General features: G+C 40.9%; 1 protein-coding gene across 1 annotated transcript in view; it reads left to right on the top strand.

Annotated features, from left to right (window-relative positions):
- The first annotated feature begins 249 nt into the window (after positions 1 to 249).
- Positions 250 to 12,432, top strand: part of MIB1 (mindbomb E3 ubiquitin protein ligase 1) — a 136,404-nt gene continuing 124,221 nt past the window's right edge. Inside the window, exon 1 of the mRNA XM_030810655.1 lies at positions 250 to 723. Within this exon, the coding sequence (XP_030666515.1) occupies positions 495 to 723 (229 nt within the window). The 5' untranslated portion in view covers positions 250 to 494. The remainder of the gene's footprint in view (positions 724 to 12,432) is intronic.

The following is a 12,432-nucleotide window of genomic DNA, read 5'->3' as shown; positions in this document are numbered from 1 at the left end:
AGGAGGCGGCGCCAGCGTTTGGGCGCCCGCCCCGCAGCGAGGGGCTCGGGTCGCAGAAAGGCCGGCAGTTAAGCTTGCTCCCCGCCGCCCCCCTCGGGCTAGCCTCCCCCGGCCCCCTGCGCTCCTCGCGCCCCCGGCCGGGGGAGAGCGTGGTTTCCTGGCGGCCGTCGCTGTAGCCTGGCCGGGGAGCCCGGAGGAAGCGGGAGAGTCCCCGCCCACGGCCCCCTCCCCTCTGCCCGCTCCCCGCCGCCGCCTCCGAGCAGCCGCGTGCCGCCCTCCAGTCCGAGCGGGGGGCGCGGCGGCGACTGCTGGGCAGCGGCTTTGGGCTCCGCGGGGACCGCGCCGCCGCCCCCGTGAGTTATTCCCACGTCCCCCGGGGCTCGCTGCCGCCCCCGCCGGCGCCGAGAGTCCGGCCCGGGCCCAACTCCCTCACGGGCCCCCCGGCGGCAGCGGCGGCGGCGGCGGCAGCGGCGGAGCCCACCGCCCGGGCCCCGATGAGTAACTCCCGGAATAACCGGGTGATGGTGGAAGGGGTTGGCGCTCGGGTAGTGCGCGGCCCGGACTGGAAGTGGGGGAAGCAGGACGGCGGCGAGGGCCATGTAGGCACCGTCCGGAGCTTCGAGAGCCCCGAGGAGGTGGTGGTAGTGTGGGACAACGGCACCGCTGCCAACTACCGCTGCTCCGGGGCTTACGACCTCCGCATCCTGGACAGCGCGCCCACCGGTAAGCCGCGGCCACCTGGCCAGGGCCTGCGCGCGCGGGGGGAAGGGGCGAGCTGCGGTGGGCGTCGGTGCCGCGGGGAGAGGTCTGCGGTGGGACACCTGGTGGGCAGCGCCCGGCTGGAGTGAGCGGAAAGGGAAAGCGCCAAGGGAATTCTAGGTTCTGAACGGGTGAACAAACACTTTGAGAAAAGACCCCCTACCCCCAAGGGAAATGATGGCAGCACCATCACCGGGATGCTTTCAAGCCTGGAAGACACAAAGCACCGGGAAGAGAACAGACACAGGTCCCCCAACCCGACTCCTCCTCTTGGGAAGGGGTCTGGAGAAGCCTGTCTAAATAAGCCATTGAAATTAATCAGCCACCAAGTGATAACTGTCTGAAGGGAGGCTTGCTTTGCCATATGGTGCTCAGTTGACCGTTTATAATTGCCGAGGGGCCGTTGGTACCTCGGATTTGCGGAGATGCCTTTTTTTTTTTTTTTTACCTCCTGTGACACAGAATGACTTGGAGTTCATAGCCAAATGTTACTTGGGACTCTGGAATGATTTCTCATCCAAATTGTTCTATTTTATACCTTTATATCAATAGAGGGAAAAACATGCTGAGGTCTTGAACCATTTCTTTGTGTTAAATACTTTTTCCAAGTGGCAGATCGGCGTAGGGGACACCTGATGTTATTTTTTGTTACACTAATGTCCGTCTCAGTAAGGTGATGTCAGAATCTTACTCATTCACCCAGCAGTGAGTCAGGGTCCTTGATTAGTGAATCTTGATTAGTGAATTTTAGGGGTCTGTTATTGACGCTAGAGTTTCTAAATGATTAAACCAAAGGCTGGCTTTCACTAAATAAATTCATTTTCATATAAATTCATCTTTGGTATTATTTATCCTTGATTCTGTAGAAAATAGTTCACATTTAAAATTGGGTACTTTTCAGAATTCCTAAATGAGCTACTTCTAAGACATTGAGTTTGGCAAAGCCTTACAAATCTTGGAATGGGCTCATAGTTATTAGTAGTAGCAATAAAGAAATTAACACAAGCCAACTCAGTTTTTGAACAGATAATTCATAAAATTGTGTTCCTTAGCTAGCTTTTAAAAAACATTTATTAAAAAATATTTTTATTTTTAGAGACAGTTGTCTCGTTTTATTTCTCCGGCTGGTCTTGAACTTCTGGCTTCAAGCAACCCTCCTGTCTCAGCCTCCCAAAATGCTAGGATTACAGGAGTCAGCCACAAGGCCAGGCTTTAGATAGCTTTTTGAATATTAAAAAGGGTGTATGTACATGACTAGAAGAAAATAAAAAGATTCAACAGCACAAAAAGGGGCAGCCATTGTTATCAGTCTTTTGTGTAGTCTTACAGAATACTCTATTGCATGGCAAGCATGTGTGTGTCTATACTATAAATCTAATCCGCTTTTAAGTGCAAATGATAATAAACTATATTCACTCCTTTGCACTTTTGTTTCGTTCACTAAATTATATTGGTGATTGTTCCATTGTTTCATGGCTGCATATTATTCCAGTGATGGGATACGGTGATTTATCTAACCAGGACTTTATCGATGGGCGTTTCATTATTTCATGCTTTCTTTACAATGATGCAGTGAATAAATCCTTGTACATGTATCCTTGTATATATATGCTGAGTATTTCTGAAGAAGTGGAATTGTTGCATCAAAACATTGCACATATTTAACCTTTTGGTAGATGTTGACTTACTGCTTTTTGAAGACGTTTTGTGAGTTGAAACTGCCAGCAACAGTGTTTTGAGTCCTATGCCTAATTTCTGCCTACTCTTTTTTTTTTTTTTTTGAGACAGGGTTTTGTTTTGTCACCTGCAGCCTTGAAGTTTTGTTGTCATGCTAGCTCAAGCTAAAGTCTGACCACAACCCTTATTTGGAGGAATTCTTGGTATCAGTAATTGTAGCTTTATGAGGAAATTTAAGTATCTAGGGTAAAGTGTAACAGATTCTTTACTACGGTGATTTTTGAAGGGATATTAATGTTATCTATATGTTTGTAGTATGGGGTATATCTATCATATTAATAGTTTTATTATCTTAATATAAAATAGATGATTTTCAGAACTCACTGTTTTAGAATCTTAGTTTAATAAGATAATTTTATACATTAATTTGTTATATGTAGTGGTTTATCTTGTTCATCTGATCTTTTAACAAACATTTTAAGAGCAGGATGGACGCAGAATAGCCAACCTTCATATGAAGTACTTGTTAAAGTATATTTTAATTTCTACCGTTTAAATTCTTCAGGTTTTTTTTTTTTTTTTTTTTTAGAACTAAACAAAATTGTAAGCTCCTGGCTCTTGTTTTGCCCCAGGACTATAATACTACTTTCAGTGTTTTCCTTTTTCTTCAAAATATTTAATAATCAGTGTTCATTGACATTTTATTCCATTCTATAAGATTACTCAATATTTATTAAATACTTGATATTTATTTGCATGATATTAACATTTTAAAAATTAACTTTTGTTTTTGAAACAATTGTAGTCTTCCAAAAAAATTACAAAACTAGTAAGAGTTCCCTTTTGCCCTTTGCCCACCTTCTTCAGCTGTTAATATCTTAGCAAGTACAATGATCAAAACCAGAAAATTGACACCAATACGTTAATACCGTATTAACTAATCTATACACCTTATTCAAATTTCATTTATTCAGATTATATGTAGTGGTTATTATTAGTGTCCTACTAGTATTCTTTTTCTGATCCAAGATCACAAGTTGCATTTAGTGGTCTCTTCCAATCTGGGCAAGTTCCTCAGTCTTTAGTCAGTGTCAAAGTAGTGAAAAACAAACTTGTTATCTCTCAAATTGGGTGTTTCTGCTGCTTTTTCATGATTAAATTCAGATTATGTATTTTCGGCAAGAATATCATAGAAATGATGTTTTGCCCTTGTTAGTGCATCATACTGGGAGGTACATGGTGTCCGTATGTCTCATTAATGACAGTGTTAACTCGGCCAAGTTACCAGAAATTTTACCAACTGTTGTTTTTGTACCAGCAATGTGATGCCAATATGAAAAAGATAACTTGTATCTTACATATTATTGTGAAAATACTTTTGACTTCATGAAGCCCCTCAAAGGGTCTTGAGGATTTCCCTGGAGGTTGAAGAATAACACTTTGAAAGTCACTGCCCTGGAGAGAATCTCTATTTGAGCACATAGAAGCTTGTATAAGAATGTTCACAGCAGTTACTATGGTTTTGAGATAAAATAAAATTTAAAAAAGAATGTTCACAGCAGTGTTGCGTGTAAAAACAGAAAATTGGAAAAAACTGAAATGTACATTAGCAGGAGACTGGATAAGTTGTATGAATTTGTATAGTGCAGTACTGTATAGAAGAGAATGTTAAGCAAATAAAGTTGCAAAAGAAAACCTATGGTATGTTAAAGTGCGGAACAAAAGTATTTTAGGGTAGGGTTTTGCAACCTTGGCACTATTGACATTTTGAATTGGATAGGATAATTTTTTGTTATAGGAGTGTCCTGTGCATTGTAGGCAGGCATCCCTGGCCTCTACCCATTAGCAGCAGTAGCACCCCACCTCCTTGTGGCAACCCACAATATCTCCAGACATTGCCAGATGTCCCCTAGTGGGGGCAAAATTGCTCCCAATTGAGACTCATTGGTTTAGGGATATGTACATGTGTGGTAAAAGTATGCCACATAAAGATAATGATAAACATTAAATTCAAGGGAGTGGACATCCTTATGGTGAAGGGAGTGGAGAGCACGATTGGTGGAAGTACACCAGGGGCTTTTAAGTATTTTGGTAATGTTCTGTGATTAAACCTACCCCATGGTGAGTGCATAGGTGTTATACACACACACACACACACACACACACACACACACACACACACACACACACACACAATTTTATTTTTTTTGAGGCAGTCTCCCTCTGTGGTCCAGGCTGGAATGCAGTGGTGTGACCTCAGCTCACTGCAACCTCCGTCCCCCAGGTTCAAGCGATTCTCCTATCTCATCCTCCTGAGTAGCTGGAATTACAGGCATGCACCACCACACCTGACTAACTTTTGTATTTTTAGTAGAGACGGGGTTTCATCATGTTGGCCAGGCTGGTCTCGAACACCTGACCTTAAGTGACCCATAGCCTCAGCCTCCCAAAGTGCTGGGATTACAGATGTGAGCCACCACACCCAGCCCTTTCTATATTTTTGTGTGTGTCATATTTTTGTACTGAATTTAAAAAAAAGCCTTATATTTATCAGAGGGAGAACTGAGGTTGCCTTTGATTATTCATCCTTTGTTCCCTAGTTCCACCTATATTATATGAATAGAAAATTTATTGCAGTATGATTGGGAATTAAGAAATGGGTAACCTTCAGCATAAGATTCCTTGCAACTTTTCTGGGAGTTAAGGATTCTGGAGTGGTTGGATCATTGTGAATCTTTCTGATACGATTTTTCTCCCTACATTTTGAAGATTTTGTCTGGGAGTTGTATGCGGGTCTGTAATATTTTGGCATATCAGCTTTATTTTTTCTTTCAGGACACACATAATATGTTTGAATTTATGATCTAGGATAGTTAAACTTTGCAGAGAGGAGCATTTAGTATCTGTTTGAGTGATACAACGTCTATCTTGTTTCCAGATTCATTTGGCTCATTTGTAGTGAGCAAGAAGATTTTGGGACTATATGGGATGTTATTTAATTATTTTGGATCTAATTTTGTAAAGTCTGTAGTCAGGTAGGTATAGTTGACTTTTTATCATCTAGGCACTGATTTTATAGGAGTTGGAGAAAAACGTGTTTTTATTTATGCTTGCTTTGTGTTCACTTGACTACAGTGTTGTATTGTTACCAGAGATAATGGAGAAAATGAGTGTAGATTGCCTGTTAAGGTTCTGTCATTCTTGGTATCGATAATACAAAGTTAGAGGTATAGAAAATCAGCTTTATTCAAAACCAGCTTCTGGTCATAGTTCATTCAAACTGTTTTGGGGGTAGTTCTTTGTCCTTTTCTTTGACCGCTAGCAAAGAATGCCTCTCCAATCATACGTGGAAAAACTTCTCAGATGTTTTGTATTCAATTGAAGGTTTAAAAGGGCTGACCCTGGGTGAAAAAAATGAAATGAATTAATAATCGTCAGCGTTTCTTTATCAGAATAGAATCCCCTATTCTGATCTGTTTCTAGAACTACAGTAGAAAAGGGTATTTGTCAGGACACAAAGCCGTAGGAAAAAGCAGGATTTGAGGAAACAATGTTTGGGGAGCAGGATGCCACACCTGGAAAGGATGAAATATCACAAAATGTTTTTTACTAATGACATCTGCAAGGAAAACTTTATTTCCTCATAGATCCTGCCTATTTTAAAGACTTCTGTAAAATAGTCTTTCTTATTTTATTTCCTTCACTAAAACAATGTTGTAAATTATGAAAGTCTTATCTAGTTCTTAATAGTCCCTGTAGATTGCAGCTTGATTGAGCTGAGGACTTCAAGAAATCAACTAGTAGACCCCTGTGTCAGTACTTCTCAAACTTAAAGCACACAGATCACCTGGGGACCTTTTAAAATGCAGATTCTGATTCAGTAAGTCTGGGATTCTGCGAGAGTATTTCTAATAAGCTCATAGGTGATGCAGATACTGCTGGCTTAAGGACACACTTTTGAACAGCAGAGTACTAAGTGACTATTTGTCTACTTGAGATGCCCTGCGTTTCTGTTTTCTCCTTTTCCTTTCAACAGATTCCAAGCCTTGATTGTTTGTTGGTAATACATGTCTTTAAAACTAGATTGGCATTATTAGTCGGGGAGAAGAGAAGTATGTACAACTGAAATAAAGGAACATGTAACACCTTTCTAATATATGTACTTTTTGTAAGTGTAATGCTATCTTAATGTATATTTTCGATCCTCTACTTTCCAGCCTGTCCCTCTGATTAGATTAGATGTTTCTTTTTGAATGTGTTCCCAGGTAGCCACCCACCAGGGTCTCTCCTCCACCCTCTTTAATTGCTAGCTAGTGTGATCTCCCCACACGTGTGCTTTCATCTGTTATAGCAGGGTATGCTGTGTTGTAATTGTCTTTTGCACTAGATTATTAGTTTAAGGGAAAGGGTCTGTGTTATTCTTGTATCTCCATTTTCTGGCAGAACCATGTCTCTGGATGAGTATTTTCTGAATCAGACACACTTTTCAAAGAGCTTTTGACTTGTTGGATCAGAGATTACATAGATATTATCCTAAAACAAGATAAAAGGAAACTGAGATTCAGAGAGATTAAGAAATTTGTCCAGTAACAAAGCTGGTGAGTGGCAAATAGTAGGGATGAATGCCAGTTCATTGCTTTTCCTCTGTATCATTCTCTTTTATAGTATAGTCGTTCAGAAACATGACCACCTGTAACACTTGGCTTGTGGGAAAATTGATAATGAAATGTAAACCAATTTAGAAATGAAACTTTGTGATATATCCTGTTGTAAATTGTTCAGTGCTCTTTTCAAAACCATTCTTTTTTAATTTTTCTTTTCTTCCCCTCTCCCTCTCTCCCTTCCTCCCTCTCTCTCTCTCTCTCTCCCCCTCTCCCTCTTTCCCTCTCTCCCCCTTCTGCCTTTCTCTTCTTTCTTTCTGGAGTTTCACTCTTGTCCCCCAGGCTGGAGTATAGTGGTGCAGTCTTGGCTCACTGCAACCTCCGCCTCCTGGGCTCAAGCCATCTTCCCATCTCAGCCTTTTGAGTAGCTGGGACTACAGGTGCGCACCACCATGCACAGCTAATTTGTGTATTTTTTTTTGTAGCGACAGGGTCCTGCCGTGTTGCCCAGGTTGGTCTTGAACTTGTGAGGTTAAATGATCCACCTGCCTTGGCCTCCCAAAGTGCTGAGATTACAATTGTGAGCCATCGTGCCCGGCCTTTTTTTTTTTTTTTTTTTTTTTTTTTTTTTTTAAAGAGAGAGTTTCACTCTGTTGCCCAGGCTGGAGTGCAGTGGTGTGATTATAGCTCATTGCAACCTCGAATTCTTGGGCTCAGGTGATCCTCCCACCTCAGCCTCCCGAGTAGCTAGGACTACAGGTGCACACCACCAAGCCTGGCTAATTTTTTTTATTTTTTATTTTTCCTAGAGTTGAGGTCTTGCTGTATTGCCCAGGCTGGTCTCAAACTCCTGGCCTCAAGTGATCCTTCAATCTCAGCATCCCAAATTGCCTGGATTACAGGCATGAGCCACTGAGCCCTGCTTGTTTCTTTCTAGTGTGTCTTTTTTCACAGCTAAGGTTTTACTGTATACATAGTTTTGTTTCATTCTTTTTTTTCCACTTGACATATATGTTTTCTGTTTTTCTTATAAATAATCTAATATGTACTTCCTATATGGTAAAATAAGGTGACAGTTATTTTTATGTCTTAAACTTAACTACTTATAGAGAAATATATATGTATTTCCATATAGGTATGCCGTATGTACTGTTCTTCAGCTTTCTTTTTAAATGAATATTGTCTTGGACATCTTGCAGTGTTAGCACATAAGAATCTGTCTTATTCTTTTTGGTAGGTACATAGTATTTAATAGTTAAAAAATATATTACGTAACTATTCTTTTGATAGACATTTATAGTGTTTTCTTTTTTGTCATTTTAAACAACACTGCAGCAAGTATCTTTGTGTATACATACCTTTGTGTACTAATTTTTAGCTTTTAAATTAACTTGTTACAGGAATTTCTGTTATAAATGACATGGCTAAATATTGTCCTCACTGACTTTGAGAACATTTGTCTTTTAATAGAGGAATTTAACTTGTTCATATGTATTGTGGCAACTGATACATTTTTTCTGATTACTGCTACCTTACTCTTTTTTTTTTTTTTTTTTGAAACGGAGTTTTCCTTTTATTGCCCAGGCTGGAGTGCAATGGCGCGATCTTGGCTCACCACAACCTGTGCCTCCTGGGTTCAAGTGATTCTCCTGCCTCAGCCTCCCAAGTAGCTGGGATTACAGGCATGCCCCACCATTCTCGGCTAATTTTTTGTATTTTTAGTAGAGACCGTGTTTCCCCATGTTGGTCAGGCTGGTCTCGAACTCCCGACCTCAGGTGATCCGCCTGCCTCGGCCTCCCAAAGTGCTGGGATTACAGGCATGAGCCATTGCACCTGGCTGCTACCCTACTTTTTAACTTTCCAGTTTTCTTGTATTTTTTTTTTTTTAACCAGTGAGTTAGAAATTTTATCACCTTTTTTTCTGCTCTGCTAATTATTACCTTTTAATATTTAACAAACATTGAAAAATTATTTTTTTTTTTGCATGTAGAAAAACTAAACAGTCTCTTTAATTACTCCTACCCATACTTCTTTCTTTCTTTATTTTTTTGAGATAGAGTCTCACTCTGTCTCCCAGGCTGGAGTGCAATGGCATGATCTCAGCTCACTGCAACCTCTACCTCCTGGGTGCAAGCAATTCTCCTACTGGGTGCAAGCTATTCTCCTACCTCAGCCTCCTGAGTAGCTGGGATTACAGGCAGGTGCCACCGTGTCTGGCTAATTTTTGTATTTTATTTTTATTTTTTTTGAGACAGAGTCTCACTCTGTCGTCCAGGCTGGAGTGCAGTGGCAAGATTTCAGCTCACTGCAAGCTCCGCCTCCCAGCTTCACGCCATTCTCCTGCCTCAGCCTCCTGAGTAGCTGGGATTACAGGTGCATGCCACCATGCCCGGCTAATTTTTCGTATTTTTAGTAGAGATGGGGGGTTTCACCGTGTTAGCCAAGATGGTCTCCATCTCCTGATCTTGTGATCCGCCCGCCTCGGCCTCCCAAAGTGCTGGGATTACAGGCGTGAGCCACTGCGCCCGGCCTAATTTTTGTATCTTTGGTAGAGATGGGATTTCACCATGTTGGCCAGGCTGGTCTGGAACTCCTGACCTCAGGTGATCCACCCGCCTCAGCCTCCCAAAGTCCTGAGATTACAGGTGTGAGCCACTGCGCCCAGCCATCTCCTGCCCCACACCTCTTACCTTTTTCGTTGTGTTGGTTTTATGTAAATTTTCAGGAAAATTAGTCCGAAATTTTTGTTTGCATTGTCCTCTCTCCCCCACCATACTCCTGTAAATATATGCTTCTTTTTATGTTGTGAGATTTGCTCAGCTGGGCACAGTGGCTGACGCCTGTAATCCTAGCACTTTGGGAGGCTGAGGCGGGCCAGTTGCTTGAGCCCAGGGGTTTGAGACCAGCCTGGGCAACATGGCAAAACCCCATCTCTACAAAAAAATATAAAAATTAGCCCACCATGGTGGTGTGTGCCTGTAGCCCCAGCTATTTGTTGGTGAGGCTGAGGCAGGAGGATTAGTTGAGCCTGGGAGGCGGAGGTTGCAGTGAGCTGAGATCATACTACTGCCCTCCAGCCTGGGTGACAGAATGAGACTCAGTCTTAAATAGAGGAAAAAAAAAAAAAAGAAAAAGATTTGCTCATAAAATTGCATTAAACATCACAGTTATTATTATTATTTTATTTATTTATTTTGAGACATAGTCTCTGTTGCTCAGGCTGGGGTGCAGTGGCACGATCTTGGCTCACTGCAGCCAAGTGATTCTCCTGCCTCAACCCTGCAAGTAGCTGTAACTACAGGTGCGCACCACCATGCCCAGCAAATTTTTGTATTTTTAGTAGAGATGGGGTTTCACTATGTTGGCCAGGCTGGTCTCTGGAGCTCCTGACCTCAAGTGATCTGTCCGCCTCTGCCTCCCAAAGTGCTGGGATTACAGGCGTGAGCTACCACGCCCAGCTCACAGTTATATTATTAATAATTAATTGGATTTAAAATTGTAGTTCTTTCTTATTCCTGCTGCTTATACTATATCTCATGTCATTCCCTTCTCATTTTCTTGGGGGAAAAATCCTTTCCCCTTCCTTTCTTTCTTCCCTTTTTTTCCCTTCTTTTCTTTCTTTCTAGTAGTTTGAGTCCTTGCAGGCCTGAAAATTGCTTTATTTTGCCACACTGTCTCTCTCACCCCTAAACCTGACTGATATTTGGTTGAATATGCAATTCTAGATTCAAAATATTTTTCTGTCAGAACTGCCTCCCTGTTCTAGCATTTAATGTTGGATATGAGAAGTCCTATGCTAGTCCATGCTGTGGTTATTTGATTAACTTAATGTAATACCACTGTTGGACATTAATAGGTTTTTGGGACTCTGTGTGTGTGTGTGTATACACAATATGTCACAGACATAATTATATTTAGCTTCTTGTAAGAAAACATATTAGTCCCATGGAAGAGTTTTTGTTGTTAAAGCAAGTAATTGAGCTTCATATAAGGCTGTCAGATCCTCCAGCTTGAGCTGGTCAACCTTTACTATTGTAGTGGTACTGGGGTCCTTTATCTTTTATTCTTTATTCCAAACACATTGGCTCAAAGTCCCAGCTTTGCTCTTGAGGACAAGCTCTGCCCTCAGCAGAAGATGTGACATTGTCATATCTACTCAACTATCATATAATAGTATTCAAATTACTGAAATGTTACATGCTTTATAAAGTTTTTTATTTAATGAGGAAAATTGTCCAGTTAATATTTATGTTTGTATGTGGTCATGGATAATTATGTTACCTGATAAGGGAGAAAATTTTCAGTTAGCAGTTAGAATTGGGCCAGCCAGCTTTTTCCTTTAGGAAATAAATGGATTAGATAAATTTAAGTATAAATATTCCTCTGGCTTTGAAAAAGCTAACTATAGCTGTTCACACAACGAACTCATGTAACCTGGGAAATACAAATGAAACAAAAGATATCTTTTCACTTCAATTAGATTGACAAAAATTAAAAGTCTAATTATAGTATGTATTAATGAAGAATATAGGGAAACAACTCTCCAGGCCTTGTGGTACAGTAAATCCGTACAACCACTTTGAGAAGCAATTTGGCAACATCTTGTAAATTAAAAAACAAAAAACAACAAAAAACACATGTTCTGCAGCTGAAAACATCTTCCAGGTGTATGTTCATGAGATTCTCAGGCACATATTTACAAAGATATGTATGAAGAAATTCATTGCAATATTGTTTATTAAAAATAATAATTGAGGAATTATTAAGTTTATATACAGACTAATGAAAGCATAAGTAAAATATTAGCAGTTAAAATGGAAGAATTAGATGTGTGTTTGCCAAATATATGTTGGAGTGAAAAAACAAGTTTCAAAGGGCTAACATAGATACTGTGCTTTTTCTTTTTTTTTCTGCCCCCTCCCTACCCCAATACTGTGTTTTTAAAGTACATTTTTGAAAGACTAAAAAATTATTTATGGAAAAATATATGTAGAAAAAGGATGAATAGACTGAAAGGATTAAACCTTCAGAATGATATTTTGGTATTTTGTTTCTCAAAATATTCTTTATTTTTATTTATTTATTTTTGAGATGGAGTTTTGCTCTTGTTGCCCAGTCTGTAGTGCAGTGGCACGATCTCGGCTCACTGCAACCTTTGCTTCACAGGTTCAAGTGATTCTCCTGCCTCAGCCTCCGAAGTAGGTGAGATTACAGGTGCCCGGCACCACACCCGGCTTATTTTGCATTTTTAGTAGAGACGGGGTTTCACCATGTTGGCCAGGCAGGTCTTGAACTCCTGACCTCAAGTGATCCACTTACCTGGACCTCCCAAAGTGTTGAGATTACAGTGTGAGCCATCACACCCAGCCTGAAAATATTCTTGTTTTCTTTTTT

Source organism: Nomascus leucogenys, chromosome 4 (assembly GCF_006542625.1).
Source record: "Nomascus leucogenys isolate Asia chromosome 4, Asia_NLE_v1, whole genome shotgun sequence".
In the NCBI taxonomy this organism is placed as follows: domain Eukaryota; kingdom Metazoa; phylum Chordata; class Mammalia; order Primates; family Hylobatidae; genus Nomascus; species Nomascus leucogenys.
Note: the sequence above shows the minus strand (reverse complement) of the source record. Positions and strands in the feature narration are given on the sequence as shown.